Below are 26,384 nucleotides of genomic sequence, written 5' to 3' on the forward strand. Positions count from 1 at the left end.
ATTCACTCTGACTATATGTACATCTCAGCTGTGCATACAGTCAGAAGCACATAGATGTCTAAAACCAAGTCACATGTTATTATGAAGCATGACATGAAGGACTTCATAGAAATGTCTTTTCGTGACACGTTTCAATTAGACTAAGGAAGAATCAGCCTTATTCCCTATGGTAAAGATGTCTGGAAATACTTTTATGATGATTTTTATCAAAATTATAGAAGTAAAGCAAAAGGCTGAAACAACATGGTTTAACTTCAACCCATTTTAACCTCTCACGCCCAAAACATTTACATGTTAGTCAGCATGTCAGACACACCAGTGTCCAGGACTCAACTTCACTGAGCAAATAATGTTAATATAATTAATAATGTTAATATATTTAATATAATTAATTAACATAATTACTTAATGTTAATAAAATTCAAAACAATCTCAGAAAGAAACAGAAATGTCCCCATTGTAAGTCAATTAAGAATATATCTATTCTATTCTAGTTATTAAATAAAAGTCATCTGTAACTTAAATGGAAATGTTAGTTATTGTTATTTCAACTGAAGGGCCAATAAGAGCATTCTCCTTTCTTTTGGAAAGGAACTGAAACCTTTTCATCACTTTCAATTCAATTTCATCATATTTAACATCCTGAACACGCAGAGTTTATTTATAAATACATAAACAGAAAAACTCAATTTTATTTATCTTGAAGAGGCTGTTTTTGCATATTTTTTGTACTTTGATGTGCAAATCTGTTACTCATTTTGTGGTAAGTGATAAACTGGAATGTTTAATATAACAAATAAAGAAAAAAATATAAAATAGTGTTTTTGGATGGAAATAGTTGTTTAAATAAATCAACTAATTGAAAAATTATTTGATAATGTAGCCCTGAATATCAATTAATCAAAAAGATTTTTGAAATAAGAAACTTGTTCCAACAATTAAGTTTGGACTGGGAAAAAGATAAGAACTCAGAAGAACGTCTGCCAGCATTTCAATCAGTGTTTATAGAGGAAAGTAGTTTGGTAACATAAAAATGTGACACTAAGTGAATGCAGCTGCTCCATTGTGCACACTTTGTAAACTCCTTCCCACTTTATTTAAAAGCCACACTAGCTCATCTTTACACCTGCATCTATAATGTTGTGTGTGTGAATGTGTGTGCGTGTATGTGTGTGTGTGTTCACCCACAGCTGCATAGGGACCAGAGAAAAGGCTTTGGAGTAGAAGGCAATTAAAATGCAGGAAACAAAAAAACCTCCATATCTCCAATCACACAGAAGTCATGCATCCCCTCAGGACACCAGAACAGAAGGACAGGAAAAAAGACGTCTTTCATTTGTCTAACACCGCAGTGTGAGAAAGACTGGGCTGGAAAACAAGCAAGTTCTTCTGAAGTTCTTGAGCTGTGAGGAAATATTCAAGTTGCAAAATCCAAAAAAGACAAATATGGATGCATGTTTGGAGTGAAAATGTGCTATGGATGCCTCAATATTGTTTCTTTGCTCCCACCCCTGCAGAGGCAGCAGAAAAAATGCAAAAACATCCATCTGCAAGATAGAATCTGCACCCCAGAGTCTACAGACGGCAGACAAATTTGGACTCTTCCAGCAGTCAGACTTCTCTAACAAATTATGAGGAATTAAAATATTGGCATGAATCATACTGATATGTTCTGGTAGCAAAGGTTATTGAGAAATCAGCAGAGATTTTGACCTGTGTCGTGTTCTGTGCCGCCCTCCTGCTTCGACCTTGAGAAACCCACTGTGCTGTCACCGTCCTTCCCGCGGGCAGCCCTGGGGAACACAAAGCAGCATAGAGATTAATGTGATGTTGGACTGCTTACATAGGCTGGGTAAACTTGCAGCAGAGTGAGGTGTCACAGTGTCATTGAACAAGAGGAAGGAAAAAAGACTGTTAACTTTGTCTTTTTCTGCGCAGGAGGGCTTTCAAACATAGACTAAAAGGCAGCTGGTGGGAGAAGAAGGGCTTCAGAGAAGAGTAATATCTGAAAAATCCTCAGGTAAAATCAGTGAATTTACAGAAGGAAAACATAATCCTTTTTTAAATAATGGCCAACTTTACCAGACCATCAATGATTTAATAAACACAATCAGTCTGAGTCTGAGCAACAGGTGTCTTTTCACCTCCACTTAAGTTTTTATCTTTCTCACAACAAAAACTCAAAGATGCGGCTCTGTGTCCTTCCCCCTCCCTCATGTGTTTGTTGGGGGTAGTGTGTGTGTGTGTGTGTGTGTGTGTGTGTGTGTGTGTGTGTGCGTTTGTTTATAATACCTTGTGGGGACGATTTTCCTGACATATACTACGTTGTGGGGACCAATTGCTCCTTGTGGGGACTGGAGCCTGGTCCCCACAAGGGGAAACCCTGTTTTTGGGTCAGAGGTCAGAGTTAGGGCTAAGGTATGAATTGAGGTTTGGTTAGGGTTAGGGTTAGGTATGTGATGGTTAGGGTTAGGAAAAGGGTAAAGGTAAGGTTTAAGCTGTAGAAATGAATGGAAGTCAATGGAAAGTCCCCATAAAGATAGCAACACAAACATGTGTGTGTGTGTGTGTATGTGTGTGTGTGTGTGTGTGTGTGTGTGTGTGTGTGTGTGTGTGTGTGCGTGCGTGCGTGTATGTGTATGTGTGGTAGTAGGTGGAGGGAGGGAGAAGGGCAAGCAACCAGAACCAAAGGCAGCAACCCAAACCCACCATCTAATGGTGGTTATGCCAGTAAACAGAGCTGGATAACAGGAGGGAAAGTCCACTGAACATTTCTTTTGAGAGAAAATGTCACAGATAATTGTTACCACAGAGACCCAACATTTAAAATCTACAGTCGGAGAATCTGTGGCGGAATTATCCTGACAAGGTGAGAGGAAAATAAGTACAACTGAACATGTATTGCTGTTGCTATGCCAACATGTTTTCAATCTAGAAAGTTTCCCTATTTTTTATTTTGCTGCATTTTGGTTCAGGCTGAAGGGTGAGCACATATAAAGGATTCAAAAAGCATATTTTCACTAAAATGCGGTGACAGTCCAAGGTCACACAGAAAGAAGTTGAGCTCTTCAATCTAGAAACTAAATAACAGAAACTAAGTCCTGCATTATATGAAAGTATTTAGCTTTTCCCCCCACACAGTTACAGGATTTGAAAGATCCTGTTTTTTTTTTAATACATCTTTAATGTAGCTGCTGTTGGTTGGATGAATCACAGAATGAAAGCAAAAGTAGAACTACAAGTCTCCATACAATGTCTCACTATTATATAACTTTATAATAAAGGCCAGTCTTCACAGGATTTTTTTTTGTTTGTTTAGCTTCATTTCTACAATATTGTCAAAGGATGTAAAGACATTTGATCCCATAAGGAATCCAGATATTAAAAAGGTGCGCTGTGTTTCTTGTCAAAGTGAACTCTCTCTAGCAAAGCATCATCTAGTCTCTGTCAGCCTGTGACTCCAATCCAGGAGTGTTTTTTTTTTAAATCTACTGGGGCTTTTATTTTGTAATGAATAAAAAGTGGGTTTTTGGTTTCCCTGTTAAATGAAAACAAAAATCTAATAATAAAAATGTTTCACCTAAAGTTGTCTGAAAACTCAAACATTAAGGGTTATTTTCTGTAAGGAAAAGAGATGAAGGCTGCACAGTGGTGCAGTTGGTAGAGCTGTTGCCTTGGAGCAAGAAGGTTCTGGGTTTGATTCCCAGCCTTTCTGCATGGAGTTTGCATGTTCTCCCTGTGCATGTGTTGGTTTTCTCTGGGTATTCCAGTTTCCTCCCACAGTCCAAAAACATGACTGTCAAGTTAATTGGTCTCTCCAAATTGCCCCTAGGTATGAGATAGGCACCAGCAGCCCTCCTGACCCCACTAAGGGACAAGGGTGTAAAGAAAATGGATGAAAAGAGATGAACATTTTGTTCAGCAACAGATTGCCTGTTAGAAAATTTTAAGTATAGCACTTCCATTTGGCAGTAATGCAAAGGATTTTCTTTTTTAAAAAAGAATCTGGAATCCATTTGATGATGTCTACAGAACTTAGACTAGTGATACCGTGTTTCCCCGAAAGTAAGACAGTGTCTTACTTTCTTTTTATCCCCAAAAGCCCCACTATGTCTTACTTTCGGGGTATGTCTTATATTGGAAAAAAATTGTCGAATTTTTTGTTTTAACCATAAAATTAACGGCAATGACAAGTGCAGGGGACGGCGCGGTGACGTATGGAGAGGGGGACGGCGCAGGCGTGGGCGGGAGGCGGCGCTCATTTGGATCAGACGGAGGCGGCAGACGCGGTGACGTATGGAGGGGGGGCGGCGCGGACGTGGGCAGGAGGCGGCGCTCATTTGGATCAGAGGGAGGTGGCAGACGCGGCGACGTATGGAGAGGGGGACGGTGCGGACGTGGGCAGGAGGCGGCGCGCAGCTAGATGAGAGGTGTTTCCCCGAAAAGTAAGACATATGTCTTACTTTCGGGGTACGGCTTATATTAGCCGACCCCCCTGAAACCCCCGATACGTCTTACAATCGGGGGTGTCTTACTATCGGGGAAACACGGTACTTGAACAGGATTATTCCACTCTGAAACATCACCTGAAAGTTCAAAAAACAAAATATGGTGTTTATTTATTTTTATAAGGAATATTGTTGGAATCTCATGTCTTTCTCAGGAAAACAATATTGTTTATTGTCTTGTCTTAAAGCATGCTGGCTGGTTCAGTTTGTTAACATTTTAGTACATTTCCATCAAAAGGGACAGCTTGTAAATGAATAAATAATAAAAAGTGTATTGAAAACTTGGAGTTGTTTTGATATATACACGATAAAGCATATGAGGCGTAACCTGTTAGGGTTCTAAACAGTTTCTTGTCAACTTCAAGAAACTGTTCAGTCTGAGCCTTAAAAAAAATCAAACACAAAATTTTAAACCAGCACAATTTGTTAATGGTAAAATGTAAAGCATATATGTTTAAAGCATATAATAATAATAATAATAATAATAATAATAATAATAATAATTCCTTTACTATTTGCAGTACAGAGAACTTAGGATAATTAGGGTAGGGCTCATCATTTTGACTTCTAACCATCTTGGATCTTTATAGTTCTAGTTGTTTTACATCAAATATTTCAGATGTTAAATAACCATGAATCAATGTGTACCTGCCAAGAGACAGTTGTGAGGGGGCAATCAAAAAGTTACAAAGAATAAAACAGATTACATCATCTTATTGTAGATAAGTTTAGATAAGTCAGAAAATCTGTCAGTTTTTGAAAAATGCACTAAGGTGACTTAAGGCTCCCACATATGAACGTATTGTGCATATTCTATGAAGCATGCACACTCTCCACACACATTTGAGGTTTTACAGTCAAGCATACAGATTTCCTATATATCTCATGATAAATTCCTTCATTTCCCAGAATTAAAAATGAATACTAGCAAGTTCGATGAGCTAGTTGGGTGTCTAATCTCTTCATGATAGCAGCCACCACACACCTGTCAGTGTCACGTTCTTGCAAATAGTTGCGCCAACTCTCAAACCTATCAGCTTGTTATTGAATATGAAATTTCATATTCAACAGTTATTGAATATGAAATTGTTCCACCTGAACACTGTTTCCCACCGGGAAGTTTATTATGTGACACCGAGTATGCATGCAGTCGTACAAATGGATCTTTGTGCTGACCTGTCCAGTGGACATCTGGATAGATGCCACTGGACCGCAGAGTGAAGTACATCCAAGTATGTTGTGGTCGTTGAGTGAAGCCCTGCAATAGCACAGCTTACACATGACCTTATCAGTTGTTGTTTTTTAGCTATTCCTGTTCATCTGGTTCATAGGGAATATTCCTTCTAACAATGCTTATGCTCTTACCTCTGTTTTTTTAAATTGCGTGTTATAAAGACAGATGAACATAATATAATGTCATGCTATGAAATATTTTTAATGTTTAGCACCAGCTTACTAGCTTGATTATCAAACGTTACTATTCAGATAATTTGTATAAGACAATAAAGGGGTAAACTCAGTGTCATCTTGGGATTGGTTTTTATGAAAATATCAATTATTTTGACAATCTCCATTTGGGTCCAGAATCTCAGTACAAAAAAGTCACAATTTATAGATGAAAAAAACATGTTTTTAATCAATTTCAATAGAAAGTACACATCTTTTCAAACACCTTGAAAAAGTTCAAAGGGTACAGATATTTTTTGAAATGCAATGCAGCATAATGTTTAATGTTCTGTACTATATCATTCCATTACTATTTAGTTGTCATAAATTTCTCTTGAGGAAGCTCCTCCCCTCTAGTTTTCTTATAAAATCACTGCTGATGGTCCATTCAGCTAAATCTTCATAAAAGCTAATTAAAAGCTGAAGATAAATTATTCACTTATTGGGAGACCTTTTTTCTGGAAGTGCTCTTTTACGTCCATCCCACAGGACTGATCTGAGTCGATGAAACAGTGAGTGGGGATCTCTACAGGACAACTACATTAGCACAGATGAATCACAAGCTTTCTTTAAATTGACAAAACACTTCTCTACATGTTGAATTTAAAAGAGAGGGATTCATAAGCATCAAGGTAGGGCTCAGTATACTTTCAATCACAGATAACCTCAGGACATCACCATTAAACTGCAGTAGTAAAAAAACAGAACATGTAAAAAAAAGGCCTGTTCATAGCTTTTATTTCAGCTTCAGAGAACATTCAAAGGTTCATTTCTTTTCATGTCTGCCAGATCAGTTCAGTAAGCCACAACAAAGAAGGTGTAAGGACAAACTAACAACTTATTTTAGTGAAGACAATGAGGAAAATCAGTTCTTTAAATATGTATATTAAAAAATCTGCTAAAGAGATAAATATATTAAAGCGATGCTAAGTTAACTTGACAGTGGTAGATACATTTCAGTCCTGACTTTGGTTACCATGAACACATTTAAGTGACTTATTAATTGTGGTTTAATAAATGATAATTAATGTATTGCAACTTTCAATTGTAAAGCTGGGGCCACAGTGTTTGTCTAAAGAACTTTCCATTAGATCCAATAAAATATTAACAAGGTTTGATGTAACTGCAGAGAAGCCTTTTAACATCCATTTCACTTATTTACAATGCATTATAATGTTTGCTTAAGATGAGAAACCTCACCAGAGATCTCTTTTAAGGCAGGACAGAGTAGGTGACATGAAAGACATCATATACAGCATGATTTTTTTTTTAACAGTAAGATTACAATCAAATTTCCCTACAGAAATCATCCATACATCCATTTTCTTACACCCTTGTCCCTGGTGGGGTGGGGTGCTGGTGCTGGTGCCTATCTCCAGCAAGACATTTCGGGTGAGAGGCAGCCACATGAATCAGTATAAGAATTTCAGGATCATAATCAGAATTTATCGGCCAAGGTTATATACAAAGACAACACTTTGTCCTAGATTTTAAGCACTCACAGCAGTAATTATATATATATATAAGTGTGTGTGTGTGTGTGTGTGTGTGTGCGTGTGTGTGCGTGTGCACACGCGTGTGCATGTGCGTGTATTTCACAGTAGAGTATCTCAGACTCTATGCTCTAAGGTGTTCATTGTGTTCATCAGACACAGCCACAAATAGTGATCTATAGCACCAACCCACATCAGCACTAAAAACTCCAACAAACCGAGACCCATTGTGGCCAAATTGGAACATTTTAAGCAAAAGGAATTAATTAAAAGTCGTGAATGGGAATTAAAAGGAACTTACGAGATGAATGACCAATATCCAAAGGAAGTCCAGGAAAGGTGAAAGAAACTCATCCCACTTCTCAAACAGTTTTGTGAAAAAGTGAAAAGATCTTCACTAACTGTGGATAAACTATATGTTGTTCTTCTTGAGACATAAAGAACACAGAACATAATCTCAAGACAACCTATTGGAATTTCGATATAAAATAATGCCACCCAGGTAAATGTAACTATTGCTACCTATACCTATACCTATGTTGTCACATTCCTAAAATCCTGTCATATAGGTAAAAAATAAAAAATAAAAATTACCGCTTCTTTGTTTCCAAAAGAGGCAGAAAATTACTTTTGGCAAGAAATGACCCCAGGCCTTATTTTAGGAAGGTGACAATATGTAACTGTATATGGACAAATTCATCCCATCTGACAGTTCAACTTCAACAACAATGTAACTATTATTACAGGTTGCAGCAGAACTTTTCACATTTATTCATTCTTCACAGTCTCACCAAAATCCTCACAATGTTCTCTGTATGAAATGCTGTCAGTACAGTAGCAGTGCAGCCTGAACACACAATGTACCCAGAATTCACACTGCATTTTTATTAGCATAGAGGACGCTGTAAATTGTATTAACTTTATTTAATTCATGGCACTTTAAACGTAGAAAAGGTTTTTATTGAAAATGTTTTCTCCATTGATGTTCGAAGTAGATGCATAAAGTGTTATTATTGTGACTGCTCTCAAAGCACGTCAGTCAAATAATGTGCTCCAATGAGGCACATTCTAATGTATTGTCAGATGTTTTGAAAATATGAAATGAAATGAAAATTACCTTTAATCAGGTATTAAACATACTTTTCATTATGCCCATATTCAGTGGCGCAAAAAGTGGGTATGCAGCGCATGCAATGCATAGGGGCGAAGCACCAGAGGGGGCGCCAAAACCCCGTCTGGAGGTTGCCGATTATGTTTTCCCATACACTTCAGCGCTCCTTACGCTCCTTCACCTTACGCACATAATGAGGTAAATCTCGCGAGCGTATGTTTTCTACGCTGACGTTCCTTCCTTGGGGGGGCCGATTTATGTTTTCGAATTCACCTGAATAATGTGCAGTTGCACCACTGCTCATATTTCTGTATTGAAAACAGTTTTAATTGGTCTGATTTAATTTTCTAATCCTACAAATTTTTATCAGCTATAAGCAGGAAATCCCCATAATTATCAAAAATAAAGGCTTAAAAAGATTCTACATTAAATGTGACCAGTTTCACTTTGCGAATTAAGTTACTGGAATAAATTGTCTTTATTTAAATTAATTATTAATTTAAGGTGAGGAGTGTGTAATGTAGCGCAGGTAATGTAGGTTTGAGTTATTTGCTTTTACATAATTCTCCATAAATAAATTAGCCACATACAAAATGCGTGTTCATGCATTTATAGATGGGACAATCCATTAAAAATAATCAATGTTCCAACGAAAAAATAAATGGAGTTGATCAGTGAATTAAAAGCATATCTAATCCATTCTGATGTGAGATCACTTAAGGTCTCAGCTCTCTTTACCGTTTACCCTTCAGGCAGCATCTAATGGGGCTAAGAGCCTCCCAAGTGTGAGGATTTGGTTTTCTCTGTATTTAGTTCTTGTGTTGCCATGTCTTCCCTTTGATTGCCCCCAGCTGTCCCTTGTTTCACCTGATTACCTTCCCTTTGTATTTACTCCTACATGTGTCTCTTGTTCCCTGTCAGGTTCTTGTCTTAGATGTCACTGTTGCATGTCATGTTCCAGTCTTGTTTCCAGTGCTACCAGTGTCTGAGTTCCTAGTCTCATTGCTCACCTGTGCTGCCTGGACTTCTGTACACCTTGTTTATTATCATTAAAACCATAATTTTTGCACCTCAACCCTGGGTCTAGCCGCATCAGTCCTCACCTACAACTCCAATTTATGACACCAAGTACATCCATCAAAGTGCTTTAACAATAGTGCGCAGCATAGAGGCCATCACAGTCTTCCTCCATCTGGTCAGATGTGCAAATAAAAAGCACCGATCACCCTATACCCATCCAAGACAGTAAACCATTAAGTCTTTTGTTGTTTTAGCATGATTTGTGCAATGTGGGGTCTTCACAATGGCTTTGCCCTGATATGAATACATGAAACATTTGGTTACAACAAAAGGATAATAAGGGTGAACTGCTCTAAATTGACTTTTTAAATTCTAACACTGATAGCTTTATTTCTTCAGGTTGGAGAAGATCACCTGCTTTCAGCCACACAGGCAAAGGTCACCATTAATCGTTGGTAGCACTGAAAGAAATACATGAAATGTCAGCAGCAGTTGGCCTACGATGGCTGCAGGCACAAAAGGGAAACATTTCTGTGACATTTGGAGATTTCTGAAAAGGAAAAGGGAAAAACAATAAATTGAGTGGAGTATATATATTCAATATATGTCTAAGGTGGCTCATGATGCTAACCTTTCTAACATGCTAACCTTTTGGAAGTAGCTATTTTGTTTGTGATTTTACACTTTTTTTTATTTGTTTATCATAACATTTTACACAGAGAGCAAAAAGTTAACTCCTTAAGATAAAAAGTCTCATAAAAATACAGCAATACAAATTGCTAATCATTACATTATAATATAAAGAAACAGCAGAATTTCGATGCATGAAAGGTGGAACACAATATGATCAACTATCAAAAGACCATAAATTCAGTCAATCAACTCTAAAAGGAAATCCTCACAGATTATCTTTGAAATATATAAATAAGTGCCTGATAATGCTGTGAGCTTGTAACTCATTTGAGCAACATTATCACATGAACATTGACAACGAGCTCAACTCTACAGGATGTGCATTTCAAATGAGGTTTATTAACTGAAGCGTTTTTCAATTCCAGTCCTCACGCCCCCCTGTCCTGCATGTTTTAGGTATTTCCCTTATGCCATTCAACCTGGATTGAATATTTTGGTGATTAACAGGCCTCTGCAGTACTTGATGGTCATGCAATCATTTGAATCAGCTGTTCTGGAGTAAAGGTACATCTAAAACAAGCAGAGCAGGGAGGCCTGAGGACTGGAATTGAGAAGCACTGCTCTACAATGATTTATTTTGTAATTTAGAGAAAATCTGGTGAAAAGCAACAGTTGAGGCTTCACAAAACAAAAAGGAAAATCTTTCAAATTAGATTATAGCACAACACAAAATCTTTGTTATACATTTTTTAAGAAGTTGTCAAAATACATATGGAGTTGGACATAATGTCCAGGTCTAGGACAATAATGTTATTACTTCATCCAATGGGGATGCTGTTTTAGACTCATCCACAGAAAAACTCAAAATGTTCTCAAGCACTGACTGAGGGTTCACTGAAATTGTTGGTATGAAGCACTTTGATAAGAAACTCTTTCATCTATGTGTTATGTGTACAGCATTAAAACAAGTGTGGTGTGCAAAGTAAATAGATGATTTTGTGCATCTGTGAGTGCACTTCAGCTCCAACAATGATCGACTCTCCGCCCACGAAGCTTCCATCTTAACGTAAAGCCAGAGTAACAGTGCCCACTCACTCCACTTGAGCTTACATGAAATGATTTTAGTGGTTTTCAGTGAGCTCTCAGAAATGTTCAAAAAGCAGAAGTGAAACTCTGTATACAAACTGTATACTAAAGGTGTTACATTTAGTTTATATCTACGCTGAAAGGTTTCACATTTGAATTTCTGTGTATGTTTTAAATCTTCTGATTTTGTCTCTTTTTACTGGTTTAGAGGAGTGCCTAAAGGGAGGGCCTACAATGTGGCCAAGAAAACATCTTCTTTCAATATTCACTTATAGCCAAAACCAACAAATGACACAGATCTGGAGAATGACAGTGCGGCCTTCTTTCTGAAGAAAACATTCAGGCTGGCTGATAGCTTCAGCAGACACATTAGAGGCTAGATGGGATGAGGTTCTCCATCAGGCCGCTCCCCTTAAATGATCTACTGCGACTCACTGTGGCTTTGGGGTGTAATAAACACCAGGCAAACGTGATATCCAACATCAGAGTTAAGAAATCACTTCTGCTCTGTGCCACAATTTACCTGGTTAGAACAGCTGCACTGAGGCAATTAGAACAGCACAGACTCACAGTGTACACCAAAACTGAAGATAAACAACAATGGGATTTGGGAACCATATGAGTAAGAGCTAAATGTCAAGACCTGTGTTATTTCAATTATTTATAAAAAAATATTTACATTGCCTTTTATTACTCATGTTATTTGCTTTCATTTTAATTTTTAATCCATAGAACCACAATCATCCATTGTCTTTACTGAAAAGCATCCATTGATTGCATTCATTCATTAAACTTGACTAAATACATGATGCCTTTACAAAAATGGGTGACCCGTATTCTTCTAATAAATGAAAAAATGACTATAGCAAGAAAAAAAAATCCAGCAGCTCTTATGTCAGAGGAACAGATAGTTATGGATTTTGCAAAGAGGATGGAAATGAAGGTGATCAACACATATTTTAAGAAGACGCAGGAACATAGAGTCACAAACAGGTGGACAATATCCTTTGCAGGAAATGCCACATGAAAGAGGGTAAGGATCACAAAGTAGTACAGAGAGAGTCATGCAAATTAGCCTAGAGGGGTAGTGTGTAGGATGAAAGTGGAAGCAAAGAAGAGGAATAGAGTACAGACAGGCCTGAGGATTAGATAGTTGGAACTGGAGAAGAAAAGTTGCAAAACGTTCAGGTCAGAGCTGAGGAAGGGAACTGGATCATGACAAGAGGACTGAGAAAGGACGGCTAAGGTGGTGAGACAAATTGGGAGGAAAGTGAGTGAAGGAAGTTCATATCAGAGAAAAGAAGACAAGAAAAGCTGGCGTGGAATGATGGGGTGCTGGATAGTATTCAAAGAATGAAAGTAGCAAAGAGAGCAGCGGGAAAGCCTTCTGCTCTTCAGAAGGAGAAGGATTCTGAAGAGTAATGCGAGAAGGTCAGACAATAAGTAAGGTTAAAATGATCTATCCCTCTCTACAAGCTAGAGAGGTACTGGCTACAGGTCAGGCTGATAAAAGCTAAAGCATTAAAAAAAGGAAGGAGAATTTTGGGCAGCTGATGAATGAGAAAAATGAGAGAAAGAGGAGGAGGACAGGGGATGGAAAATGGAAGAAGAGGAAGGAAGGAAGGAAAATTAGTAAGGATGGAGCTAGATGCTGCTCTGAAGAGCATTAAGTGTAGAAAGACATTTGGTCTCAATGACACAACTGTATAGTAATGGAGATGCCTGGTAGAGAGCACAGTGGTGTTTTGGACCAGCTAGTTTGACAGCATTCTGGAGAGTAAGACGAAGTTGAGTGATTGGGGGAGGAGCATGCTGGTATGATTTTCAAGACCAGAGGGACGTACAGAGTTGTAGTAATTACAGAGGGATAAAGTTGATGAGCCACATAATGAAGTGCAGGGAGTTGTTAAAGTGAGGCTAAGATCAGTGAGCAGCAGTTTGGTTTCATGCCCAGAAATTACACAAGAGATTCAAGTGGACTAAAACACTAAAGAATAACTAAACCTAAGAAACACAATTAAACTGGAGTTACAAATAATAACTAAACACAAGAAATAAAAATAATAAGCTAGAATCACTAAGGAAGGACTGAACTAAAGAAAAACAGAAACAAGACTGATCAAAGAAAGAAACTAAGGAACACAAAATAAACAAACCTCAAAACAACTCAGGATCCTAACAATCTGTGTAAAGTAATACTATCATAGTTATGTGTCTTGGAAAGTCACTCTTTGAAATGAGTGTTCAAATCATATTTTATAAAATTTCTATGGACAATGTGTTTGGTGATGTATCTTATTACTATTTACCTAGATTGCCCATTTTGTTCGTATGTGATTAATTTAACAAACATGAAAGTCATTTCTTCTCATCGCCTTTTGATTACTGGATGACCTTCTGTGGACCTCAAAGAGTTTGCACTAATATTTGTTTAGCGATAGACGACACTGTAAAAAAGCAATCCTTTGTGTTATTGCTTTAGTGTACGTCTGTCAGATAACTATGTTACTGTGCTTTCCTTACAAAGCACTGCATAATCATTCCTTTAGTGAAAACTGCAGAACAAATTACTGATTAAAAAAATAGGGGTTTTAGTCTTGGTTCTTGGCAATTACAGCCTCCTGTGTTTTCAGATATTCTCTGCTCCAAAGTACTCTTACTTGATGACATGCCAATGAGGTAATTCAACCACTAACACAGCTCTATTAACATAAAGTAAACAGTCCTGAGAATTATGATTGGGAAGCACTGCTACAGGCCATGTTTAGTAAAGCTCAACCTCTCTAGATTACCTGGGGTGCAAAATAATTAAGATGTCCCTTTAGATAAGACAGAAAGAAAAAGATCTATCTATGTGTTCACTGATAGAACCCAAATGTTTGTTCAGTGCTGAAATTCATGAAATCAGGTCATAAAGTCAACATTAAGGAGCTTAAAGCACATCTATTTTGGAGCTTTGTCATTGCAGAGACTCTAGTGGTAAACCAGGGCTGGTGTCTGAAATGGTTTTTCACTGGTTCTGTCAAACCAAATCATCAAAGAATTTTTGTAGGTTTTCGATAGGTTGAACACCACCATAAAACCATGAAACCACATCAAAACTTCACTTAATGCTCTCTTCAGTCTGTCACAATAATACATTTTCCTGGACGATAAATTGCCCCAGAAATTATAGCAAGAAACAATATTATTGTCATTTTGAGACCCTTTTCAACTAATATAATTATAATAATAATAATATATTTTCAAAATAAGGAACAAATCATGTCTCTTCTTTTAAGTAGAACATATTCAGGAGTTTCAAACATGATGCTCACAATGTTTTGATTTTGTTATGTCCACCTCCTGCAGCCTGAAAAGGACGCAGCATGGCTCCTCTAAAAGGTTATGCTACTGAAAGTGTTACAGCCTTAGGAACTGGAGTTAAAGCGTCAAAGGACTGACTGACTATGCAAATTATGCCCTTGCATTAGCAGAGTGAAGAGTTCGGGGTGGGGAAAGTTTCCAGTTTAGTCATTAAAGCACCATCACCTGTCCTTCTCCACACTTCATATATAGTGTTTTTTCACTCATGCTGTTCCTTGCTCTGTGATCCTTAGGGGACCTCTGCCAGCCAACAGATAAAGCTGGAGGATTTGCGCTCACTCCCGGCAGTCATCCAAGCAGCTATCAGGGAGGGTTGCAGAGAAGAAAAATACAATGAAAGGCATCTATATCTGTCAAGTGACTCCATGGCTGAAATATAAAGTGTGGAACATAGTAGAAAAAGTGTGAGTAAGGGGAGGAAGAATAATACTGTACATAGTAAATTTGTTACCTTGTAGAGAAATGAGCAGCATGGAGTGGGCCCAGGAGAAGGAGATGAAGTAGATTCTAACAACTCAGGAAACCAATCAGATATTTTATCAAATTTAAAACTGCCTTTGCTTGCAGTGTTAACTTTTCTGAAAACAGATGGCTTCTGATATCTTTGCACTGACTGAGTGACTCCTGCTCCATATCATGCAGACCCAGCTGTACTTGGCACCCTTTCCGTCCATGCAGTGCTGCAAATCAGTCTGAGTGGAAGGTATGTTTTAGCACAATTAGGAGGACATGGAGTTCAAAGGACAAAAATAGGAACAAAAACAGATTTTGGGTTCAAACAATCACAAAAACACTGTCATCTTAATACAAATTATTTTCTAGCATTATTTTTTTAAAAGAACATTAGCAAGTATGCTTTTATTTTGCAATGTTTCCTGAATGATGCTCTTCTTTTCAAATGCTAAGCCCACATACTTCATGCAGTCACATTTTGATTGGTCTGTTAGGGGCAAAACTTTGAAGAATGTTTATTTCCTCCAGCATGTGTTGAGGTTGGCATTAGAACCTGCTGCGGTTCCATTCTGGGCACTCAGAAGACACAGAACGAACACTCTGCTGAGTTTGAAGGTTTATAGGTTCAGGACAGACAGAAGTACAACTTCTTCTTTTATATTTTTTTTAGGAAATTTTACAAATCTGCAAGTCAGAGCTTCTACTCTGTATAACGCCTGGTGCATCTAAGCACTGGTCATGATCAGTGCTTAGGTGCACTGATTATGACCATGACGCTTTAAATGACACATTTAGATTATTTCATCAGAATACATTTTAATCTTATACAAATTTTTTGCACATGTCAACATAGCTACTGTAAGGTGATGATGAAACTTTATTTTCTCATGACATTTTAGTCCCTTGAAATAAAAATCAGACATGCAATAGTGTGATTTTTGTTAAATTTTCAAGGTTACACTACTGCAATAAATAAATAAACTACCTTTATGGCTTTTTACACATTTTACCAGGCATGCCAACAAATTGTGTCCTTTATATTGATGAAAATGTACTAGTTCCACTTAAAACAAAACATTTTTTCCATGCTATAAGTGAAATAATCTGTCAAATAGAGCAAGTACAATTTTGTCAATATTAAGAAATTACTGACTCAAAACAGGCCTTTATATTTTGTTTAAAATTTACTTATAAGTTAGTTTTGTATTATTTCAAGCATACCAAGATATTTACACTAGAAACTAAGCTAAAACTACTTGGTAAGATTTTGTGTTTTTGCAGTGTAATGGAATACTTAGTTAAGCTTCCATCGCTCAATTCCAGTTCATGTCAAAATATAACAAGCGAACCACACAGTGCATCACTCACACTCTCAACATGTGTAAGTAGGGTACTGCTTGGAGACGTTCCACTGTGCTATTAAATTATGGCCATTCCCTAAAGCACCTTTCTTTCTTACAAGCAGGATGATTACTTAACTATTCCAAGGAGAAATGCACTCACATCCCCTTCACAGAATATCTTATTAAAAAAAGGACTCCATCTCTAACTTACTCTTCATAAAAAATTCATGATAAAGAATGTTATTCATTTTGTGTGTGGAGTAAAGAAAATTACAAATATACCAAGAGTTAGAGGCAGGTTTAACAAAATGAGGTATTATGCTTTTTAAAATAGAGGAAGGAGGACTTTATAACTAGAAAAAATGGAAAAGAAAAAAAAAAAAAGCCAGTGGAGGAAAAATGATAGCACCATGTTTTAAAAGATTGCTAGGAGCAATGAGTGCCTTGTTCAAGTTTAAAAATCTTGGCAGCCCAGAGATTCAAAACCCTTCAACTGTTAAAAATGCCTTTTTAAAAATGAAGAAGACCATAAATCAGCAGTACCTTTCCTAACAGGAAAAGTGCCTTGTTCAAAACTAAAGCCCCTTCTCCATAGTCTCACTTTTATTAATTAAATAAATAAATAAATAAATAAATAAATAAATAAATAAATAAAAAACATTTCTTCAAATATTTGGTGAAATTGTCACTATGTTAATATGGCCACCAATAACGATGGTAAAAACGTTTTTCTGTTTTTACTATCTAATGGCGGAGTTGATTCTCCGCCATTAGCACCTTTAGCGTGAAGTTGACTGACCTCGTGAACGTAAAATCAGGAGGCAATCAGAGATCTCTTTCTTTTCCCAGATTATCTGTATCATGTTGTAGCATGATACAGATAATCTGGTGACAGTTTTAACAAATATGTAAAAAAAACAACATATTTTTATGAAAGCCATCCAGACATTATAGCTGCAGTATGCATTGGCAGCGTGGTCCTCGCTAAGTGGGGTGAATCCAGGCAGGAATGTGGGAATGTGGGCGATCCATGAGCGCACCGGAGCTTTGGTCAACTGCACCTTTGGGCAGTCATTTTCTTCAAAATCTCTTGGTATATTTGTTTGCTACAGAATGCACTGACACTGAAATAGCTTCTTAAAAATTATTTTAAAAAAAGCTACAATCCCAGTGAAGGTTTTCCATTTGCTATTGATAAAGGTATTTATTACATTATCTTTCCAAAACATGAAAACAGAATTAGTACAATTGGTAGTCATTTTACGTTGTCTTGAGAGCTACCTGCATCATTCCAAATCAGAAACAAACTTCTTCATGTCAGGAAAATTATTTTTAGACCTAAATATCCTGAGGGGTAAGGATCATTTCAACCTTAACACCATATATATATATATATATATATATATATATTTTTTTTTTTTTTTTTTTTTTTTTGTGTGGAAAATCTATGTTTTCCACAAAAATCTATATTTTTGTGGAAATCTCCCATTTCCACAAATCCCCTCAGACTTTGTCACTTCACTTCTCTCTTCTATCTCACCTCTCTATATCCATGGATTTCTAAGTTGGTGCCACACTAAATGAACATCTAGGTGAGGGAGATTTCCTCATATCTCTTTCCTTTCTAGGACTTTTCCCAGCATTGAAACAGTGATATGCACTGAAATCAGTCAGGATCACTCAGAATGGGATAAGAGCTTTGACCGTCCCTATGCTGATAATTGTATGAGGTTAGGATCTCCTTGTCTCAAACCTACCAGCTGTTTTGTGAGAGATCCTGAAAAAGAATATTGCTGTTTCTAAAAGTTAGATAAGTTGGACAGAAATACCAGTCTGGCTTCTCCATGCTGAATATGCTGTGAACACCTGCTTTTTAGCGACGGGTTCAAATGTAAATGGTAATAAAGGAAAATCTGTTTGTCTCTAGTTCTCAAAAGGTTTCTAACACTTGGGTCAAAGGTCATTAGTTTTTGATCTTCGGCTTCTTAAAGAAAACTTAAGAAACTGAGAGTTTCAAATCACTTAAGGGGCAAGAGTAATACTCTTAAATAATTTATAATAATATAATAACCTTCAGAGTGTATGTTTATTTGTGGTTTTTGGAGTTAGCACAGTAGAACAGGAAGCAGACCCTAAGCCTGTTTGTGTATGGGTATATCCCTGATTTTAGCTGGTACAAATTTGTTTCTCTTCAAAACACATTGTGAAATCTGCATCGTTTGTATGAGAGTATGTGTGAATGGAATTGACAACTTAAATGAGTATTTTAAAACTAATATGTTACATATTACATCCCGTTATACCAGTAGATTATTAATACGTGGATTATAAAAGAAACTGTTGATTCTTTCCATCATCAAAATAATATATAAAACCTACAATACAGTTTTCAAACTTCTGCACTTGAACGTATGTTGTGTTTTTAAAACACTGGCCATGCAAAGTGCAGTCATCTGTCTTACAAGCGAATCCCAAACAGTAAAGCAACAACTGGCATTGAGTTAAGTTTAATTTGATTAATGCAGTGATCAGAACTTCAGTCCGGGAATGAACGTCTTCTATCCTCAGTTATAATCTACGTGCTAGCAGTTGCTTGCTGATCAATCAAATTAATGCAGCATGGGCAGAGATATAGAAGAAATAACATCCATCCATCCATCCATCCATCCATCCATCCATCCATCCATCCATCCATCCATCATCCATCCATCCATCCATCCATCCATCCATCCATCCATCCATCCATCCATCCATCCATCCATTTTCTTCCGCTTATCTGGGGTTGGGTCGCAGAGGTAGCAGCTTAAGAAGGGAGGCCCAGACTTCCCTCTCCCCAGTCACTTGCTCCAGCTCCTACGGAGGAATCCCAAAGTGTTCCCAGGCCAACCGAGAAACATAGTCCCTCCAGCATGTCATGGGTCTTCCCAGGGGCCTCCTCCCGGGGGGACATGCCCATAACACTTCACCAGAGAGGCGTCCAGGAGGCATCTTGACCAGATGCCTGAGCCACCTCAACTGGCTTCTCTCGACGTGAAGGAGCAGCAGTTCTACCTGGGGTGAGAAGCTCCCGGGTGACCGAGCTTCTCACCCTATCTCTAAGGGAGAGCACAGCCACCCTACAGAGAAAATCCATTTCGGCTGCTTGTATGTGGGACCTCGTTCTTTCAGTCATGACTCAAAGCTCATGACCATAGATGAGGGTAGGAACGTAGATCGGCCCGTAAATCGAGAGCTTCGCTTTTTGACTCAGCTCTCTCTTCACCACGACTGACCAGTACAGCGCTCGCTTCACTGCAAACGCTGCACCAATCCACCTGTAGATCTCCCACTCCCTTTTTCCCTCATTCGTGAACAAGATCCCGAGATACTTAAACTCCTCCACTTGAGGCAGGAAACAACCCCCAACCCGGAGAAGGCATTTATTTTACCCCTATTATTACTATTTTAGTATGACATTTTTTTTAATTAATATTGCTCTTATTTACAGTTGCATGTATTCTCCTTTAGACATATTTTTCTGTCATTTGCTTGCAAGAACTGACTGGTTATATTGTTATCTATGGAAAACAAAAGTCATATTCTTGTAATAATGGGATCAGTGCATAAGAAGAAACATTTATTTTAAGCTCCCAAATTAATGGTTTATATATCAGTGGTTTATGTTTTCTATTCAATTTAATCCTTCAGCATCTCTGGGCTTTGGGCTGATTGATTGTGGTTTGCACTCTTACAGAGCTCTCTGTTGCTGTATATGTGAATGTGTCAGGATGGTGCATTAGTACATTTTACTGCTGTCTTGATTAAAAGCTCCTAAATGCAATCATGCATGATCATTCCTGTTTTTTATACCTTAGTATGCCTAAATATGACTCCAACCTTACTGATTATTTAGTCTTCAAACAGTCCCTGAATGCATCATTGTGGTCAATCCCCTTGTACAGTTAGAGAACAGCTGTAAGACACATTCTACATGAAGCAGTTCTATGCTCTTGTTCAGATGTATCAGTTTAGTTTTTATTCCTCTTTCTTTTTTTGAAAAAAAAAAAAAAAACCCACTTTGGTTTTAATGATAACTATGGAAGTAGTATAGTATCAGTATAGTTTTTGATTGAAAATAAAAAAATACAATTTTTTATTTTTATTATGACCATGATTTCTAAAAACTCAATTTCTACTTGCCCAGCCAACGCATCATCTCAGATGTGCTGCAGCTGACAGAAGTGAAGGTAAGGAAATGATATTTCAGCCATCAAAGAACAATAACTGTTTTATGTCTCTGAACTTTGGACTTTACAGCTGCACAAGCAACATTTCTGAAGATGTTGTGTCCTCACTCAGAACAGAGGAAAACTACAAGAGTTTAAAAAAAAAAAAAACTAAATAAAAAACTACTCTCCTCCAGCTGCTACTGGGTGCCTAGCAACTAATAGTAAGAAAATAAACAGCTAGCACTATTCAGAATAGCCTAGTTTAACTAGTTATTGGTGCTGTGGTGGCACAGGGGTTAAGCACAGCCCACATAAGGAGGCCTTAGTCCTTGAAGTGGCCCTCGCAGGTTCGATTCCTGGTCTGGTGACCTTTGCCGCATGTCTTCCCTCTCTTTCATTACCCTATTTCCTTTCATAGCACTTTCAAATACAGGCCACTAGAAACTTAAAAAAAAGGCTTAACTGGTTACCAGCTCCTTAAATGTGTTAGACAACCAGCATAAAATCTGATAACACTCAGCAAGACAACCACAACAATAAGATGAAGATTTAATGCTCTATTTTTAGGTGGCTATAAAACCACATGCTGGCATATAGAGAGCTCTGAACCTAAAGTAATCTACCCACAGAATATTTCTGTGATCCATAGATCACAGAAATGATCTGTGATCATGATCTACCAGCCCAACTACCATTTGGGCTGGTAGTTGTCACCAGTAACTGATATTTACCCTGAGAAAACGATAACTCTGCCAGGCATTGCTTCTCTGCTTCAGCTAAGCACCCCGCCACTCAGCACTGCATCGCTATCACTGTCACATGACCAAACAAACACCATGTGACCAACACCCTCCCCACTCCAGACACACAAACATAAACAGTAAAAACAATGAAAATAAAATCTAGCAATGTCAGACATGCTAATGTTAATAACCATCTTTAGTTTCCCCAACAAATATTTATAAAGGAGATATTTTGGTGAGAATAGGGTGAATTTATGAAAATATTTCAATTACTACTGCAAACAATATGGTGCCAGTCTTAGTGGGTCTAAGACTGGCACCATATTTCTGAAATGTTAGCTGGACATGTTGACACAAGTTGGCAAAGTTGTACAAACTAATTAAAAAGGTAGAAAGGTTTTTCTAACTGCTTTGTTTTTTTTACTTTAAAAGCTGTGGTTTTGTAGAGAGAATTAATAATAACATTCTGATCGTAATTTAATTCTAAAAAAATCAAATATTGCCGACTCCTGAAGATAATATTCATCAGGCGATGAATGGATAGTATCTCAGTGAAACGATAACTCCTTTTTAATTGAGTCAGAAAATTGACTAAATAAATCAAAATTTTCTTTACCTTAGTTTTAGCAAAATGGTCTGAGGCTGATCTTGTGTTCTGCTGTGTAGAAAAGGACACAACCTTTCTGTATGCACTATTTACCACATGAGCTGAGTCTGAGGGTATTTAAGCTCTCACTTACTCAGTATAACCAATCAATGTCATAAATCTGAGTTTTTTTCTTCTTCCCTTGGAGATTTTCTGTTCCTGCAATGTCGCCTTGCATGTTACACCGAGAGAAAACAAAGGGCTTAGTGAGTTACCCTCCTGTAAGTGCTTATGTTGGGGTCTGGTGTTAGTTCAATAAAGCTAAAAAGTGAATTAAAGTGTCCGTCTCTACACAACAGAGACACAAAGGTCACACATTAAAATCAGATGCAAGCACCCCTCCTTTGGGCTGAGTGTGGCTTGTCCTTTTGCTCTTCCTCCAGGGAGGAGATATAACCAAACCATTGATGTCTCCATAAGGCAGAGATCACATCTCCACATTCAAGTCTCCAGGGACGAACTCTGCTGTGAGTTGAATCTGTGTGCTTATAGGCTGCTTCCTTTTAAAAATAACACCAGGAAATGTATTAAATGTCATAAAACTAATTTGTTCAACATGCAAAGCAAACTGATGAAGTTCAATGATGCTACAGGTTTAGTTGTTATTATCCAAGACCTTATTAAGCTCATTACTTTAGTGACAGTTAGTGAACCAGACAGTGAGTCTGCAGGGACAGATATCCTGTTATTTTGGAGCACTTAAACCTGAACTGTGGCTGGTTATTTACACATTAAAAAACCACTTAACAAAATATCTGTGTATTCCCAGGCTGGTTAATGCATAAAACGATGACAAATGTTATATATTTTCAAAATTCAAGCTTATTCAAGCTCTCTTTTATTACAGAATTAAAGCATAGCGAGAAACTCTCTGGAAGTTCTCCATCTACTGTACACACTGAAGATTCACTAAGCATAAAGATTACAGCAGGAAACTGGATAATGACCAGAGGAGGCCACAGCATAGACCAGAGGAGGTTTGAAAAGCCTTTCTGAAGGTTGTACAAGTAACAAGCACACAACAGCTCTACCAGCAGCAACATTTTTTTTGCCAGCTACGCAGCAAGTCCCTGTTTACTACCTCCAGCAACCCCACAAATAAAAAAGCCTGCAACAGTTCTCAAAAACTGCCAGAAAGATTCCTGTGGGTGCGGAGAACAGAACCAGCGTTGCAAAGCATGTGGAGTCCATCCTCTGGCCGGGCTGAGCACAGTTGATGCTAAATGGGCCATGCTGCAGACAGATACTGTAGAGAAAACCCAAGAGGGTGCACTAGGAGTTCGGAAGGCTTTTTAAACCTTTCTGATGAGACGGCCAAGATTAAAGGAAAGTACAACTGACAAGCAGAAAGCAGCATTGGGGGGGAGGGGTTCATACAGGTCTTCATTCATTTTCAATTCACTTTGATTAAGTATATTAAATTGTCCAATTCCCAACTCAAGTCAGTGTTGGCTTTACACTCCTCCAATGTGAATAAAACACCAGCCACAGCTGTAGCAACCCACCATGCTGTGGGCTCAGCTCAGGAGACTTCCTGTTCCTCAGACAGCAGTTGACTGTCATGGCCGGAAGAGCAACAGAACATAGGTCTAGGTCATACTTAATAACAATAATTTATTACTTTCACCCAAGTCCCCACATCTTGGACTTTATTGGTGCAGAACCTCAGAGTGTTTTCAGAGTTTCAGCAAGACGAACACAGACGGCTGAAGGAAGGTCCCTCCCTGCCTTGCTTAAAAGAAAAACAAATTAAGTTGTATGGAAATAAAACATGGAGAATCATTGCACAATTGCAATGGACTCACCAAATGACCTCTGGAGACAGGTACCAGTCCCTCCTTGGAGTGTGGTAGTGTTGCTGAGAGCCTGATTATGATTCAGTGTTATTCCATAAAGAACAGCACAATGCTGCTGATGGGGTACTTAGCAGCAACATAGTCTGCTTTGCCTCACGCTGGTCATGCTTAACTACATCATATATACTCTTCTTTTTTCAATAGAGCATATTGTTCAAGTGTTGTGAACCTCTGTGGTATTTAGGTTCACATGACTAGAGGGTCATGATGCTGTTCGGTTACACAGTTAGCTTTCTCTGAGTAAAGGGAGGAGCTGTAGACTATGGCATAGTAACGTACAGAAGTACAGAACATAGACGTTGTAAACTTGCAACAAAGCAGAGATAAAGACAAAATACATTTTCAGAGTTGGCAGAAATATCAGTAAACTGTCAAAAAATGCCCTCAGCTGTATGGGAATCTGTGCTCCTTAGTGGTGTGTCAGCTTCACTCTGAACTCTGCCTTTTATGGACACAGTGGAAGGAGCTGCCTCCTTATTTCAACTAAAGGAAAAGTTTGAACGTTTGTAAAGAAGCGAGTTCTTTAAGGCATATTTCATAAAGTGACTCAGTTGTTAAGATAACTGTAGTGTCTCTAGATGTTTCGAAGATGGTAACGCATATTCAAATCCAGCTGAAATTTGAACAGTGTTAGTGCGAAACAGAGAACGAAAAATGTTTGGTTCCCGTTTATAAACAAGATTGCTCATTTCTGAAAACAAAAAAGTGATATCATGGAATAACTCTAAAGCGTAATTTCGCCATAACCGCCTAAACTTTTTTAAAAACCTTCTTCCTCTTTGTGGAACAGAGAGAGCAGCGGATGAAGACAGCAGCGGTTATTGTGCGGTTATGAACCCGTGTTTCGGCCTCAGATTGATAAATCCCATCGAAGGCTGTCAGATTCTCGCGGCTTCGCGTCTTAATCAAAGCTTTTCTGAACGAGAAAATCTGAAGGGTGAAACTTGGGGCGCTCGTTCCGTTTGATAAAAGTTGGAGCTCTGTCGCTCTAAATCGTTTCACCAGTTCACTTACTCTATTTGTTTAAGCTACACAAATTACTGTCTACATCTAGTTGTTTCCACACTAAGCCACGGAGCTCTAAAGGAAACTGCAGCCACTGGAAGAAGTTTTCCAGCAGCATGTTCGCTCCTTCTTTTCTTTACCTTGTTCTCCTGTCTCTCCACTGGCTCTTTCCAGTTGGCCGTTCAGCAGAAGAAAAAGCAAAAACAGCAAACGTCCATTTTTTGCCGGTGATATTTGGGCATTTTTCTGCCTGTGTTTACTGTACATCCCTGTTTCCCTCGGTGGCTCCCCGCCGGCAGTCCTCCCTTTCCCCGCCGTCGCCCTACTCTGCCTCCCTCTCGCCTCCACCAAGCGTCAAACCGAGAGAAACTGCGAGAGAGCACTTCCTCTGCGCGGCTTCGACATAAAATTCATCCCAGTGTCAGTCTCATGAAAGAAATGGAAAACGAGAAGATCCCACGAGCTTTGTCTCTTTAAATGACATAAGCTTCGCTCTTTCATAAACAAAGCGGGGAGAAAACTTGATAATTCAATCATAACTAATTGTATTAATGGTAGTACAACAGAAAGTTTTCAGTAATTGAGTCATTTTAAGTGACTTTTAAAAATTATTATTGTTAGTTTTATATATTTAAGTTGTCCTGATAATAATGTTGCATTATAATGTTATATTTATATGTTACAAGCCACTAAAAATCATCTTTCAGCGTTTTCTGCATTCAGACACCATAGGAAGAACATGGGATGGAATGAGACACAAAGTTATAGAATTGTAAATAAAAATCTTTAAATGATTTACTGTTGAAAATAGTATTACTGTGTTTTATACACTCGGTCAACATTCTTTGAGGATAACGTGGGAGAGAAATCTCTAAATTTTCAGGCTGGAATTCCAGTTATTTTGTTTGGCATGTAATAAGAGCCAGCATAAGATTTTTTGTTAAATCAAATTTGCCTCTAGTTTGCATGTTTGTCTTGTGTCTACTCCAAATCCATTACATAGAAATAAAACAATATTTTTGACCAAATAAACTAATCTCTTCTCCACAAGTATTCACAGAACCAGCTGTCAAAAACAGAAAACCATACAGCAGATTAGTAGTTTCAGCTTCTCACCTACAACATTACAGTGGACGCAAGTTGTGACCACACCTGTTAGTGAAGTATCCAGGCCTTCTACAAAGTTAGATAAAACATTAATATGTAATAAAAACAAAAAATATCATTAATTCAGTTGAATTCAGTTTATTTATATAGCTCAAATTCACAACACATCATTTTAAGTCACTTTACAAAAAAATATTATTTCAATCCAATCATAAAGGAATCAAAAATGATTCTTGTTATCAAACAGAATCATTTGTTTCAAGTTCAGTTCATTATTAAAATTAGTTTTAAAAAAAGCACCAGCCGATAGCATCAAGTCATACACTTGCTGCATTCACTTCTCTTGGATGAGTACGTAGC

At 37.8% G+C, this 26,384-nt stretch overlaps 1 protein-coding gene across 1 annotated transcript in view; it reads right to left on the reverse strand.

Moving 5' to 3' along the window:
• The window catches only part of adam19a (ADAM metallopeptidase domain 19a), a 174,986-nt gene extending 149,715 nt beyond the window's left edge, over nt 1-25,271 (reverse strand). Inside the window, exons 1-2 of the mRNA XM_088016099.1 lie at nt 25,058-25,271; nt 1,714-1,793 (exon numbers count right to left, since the gene is read on the reverse strand). Coding sequence (XP_087872225.1) covers nt 1,714-1,793; nt 25,058-25,184 — 207 coding nt within the window. The 5' untranslated portion in view covers nt 25,185-25,271. The remainder of the gene's footprint in view (nt 1-1,713; nt 1,794-25,057) is intronic.
• Nucleotides 25,272-26,384: the final 1,113 nt, after the last annotated feature.

Source organism: Poecilia mexicana, unplaced genomic scaffold (genome assembly GCF_051168715.1).
Source record: "Poecilia mexicana isolate PSO_F unplaced genomic scaffold, ASM5116871v1 scaffold_18, whole genome shotgun sequence".
NCBI classification, from domain to species: domain Eukaryota; kingdom Metazoa; phylum Chordata; class Actinopteri; order Cyprinodontiformes; family Poeciliidae; genus Poecilia; species Poecilia mexicana.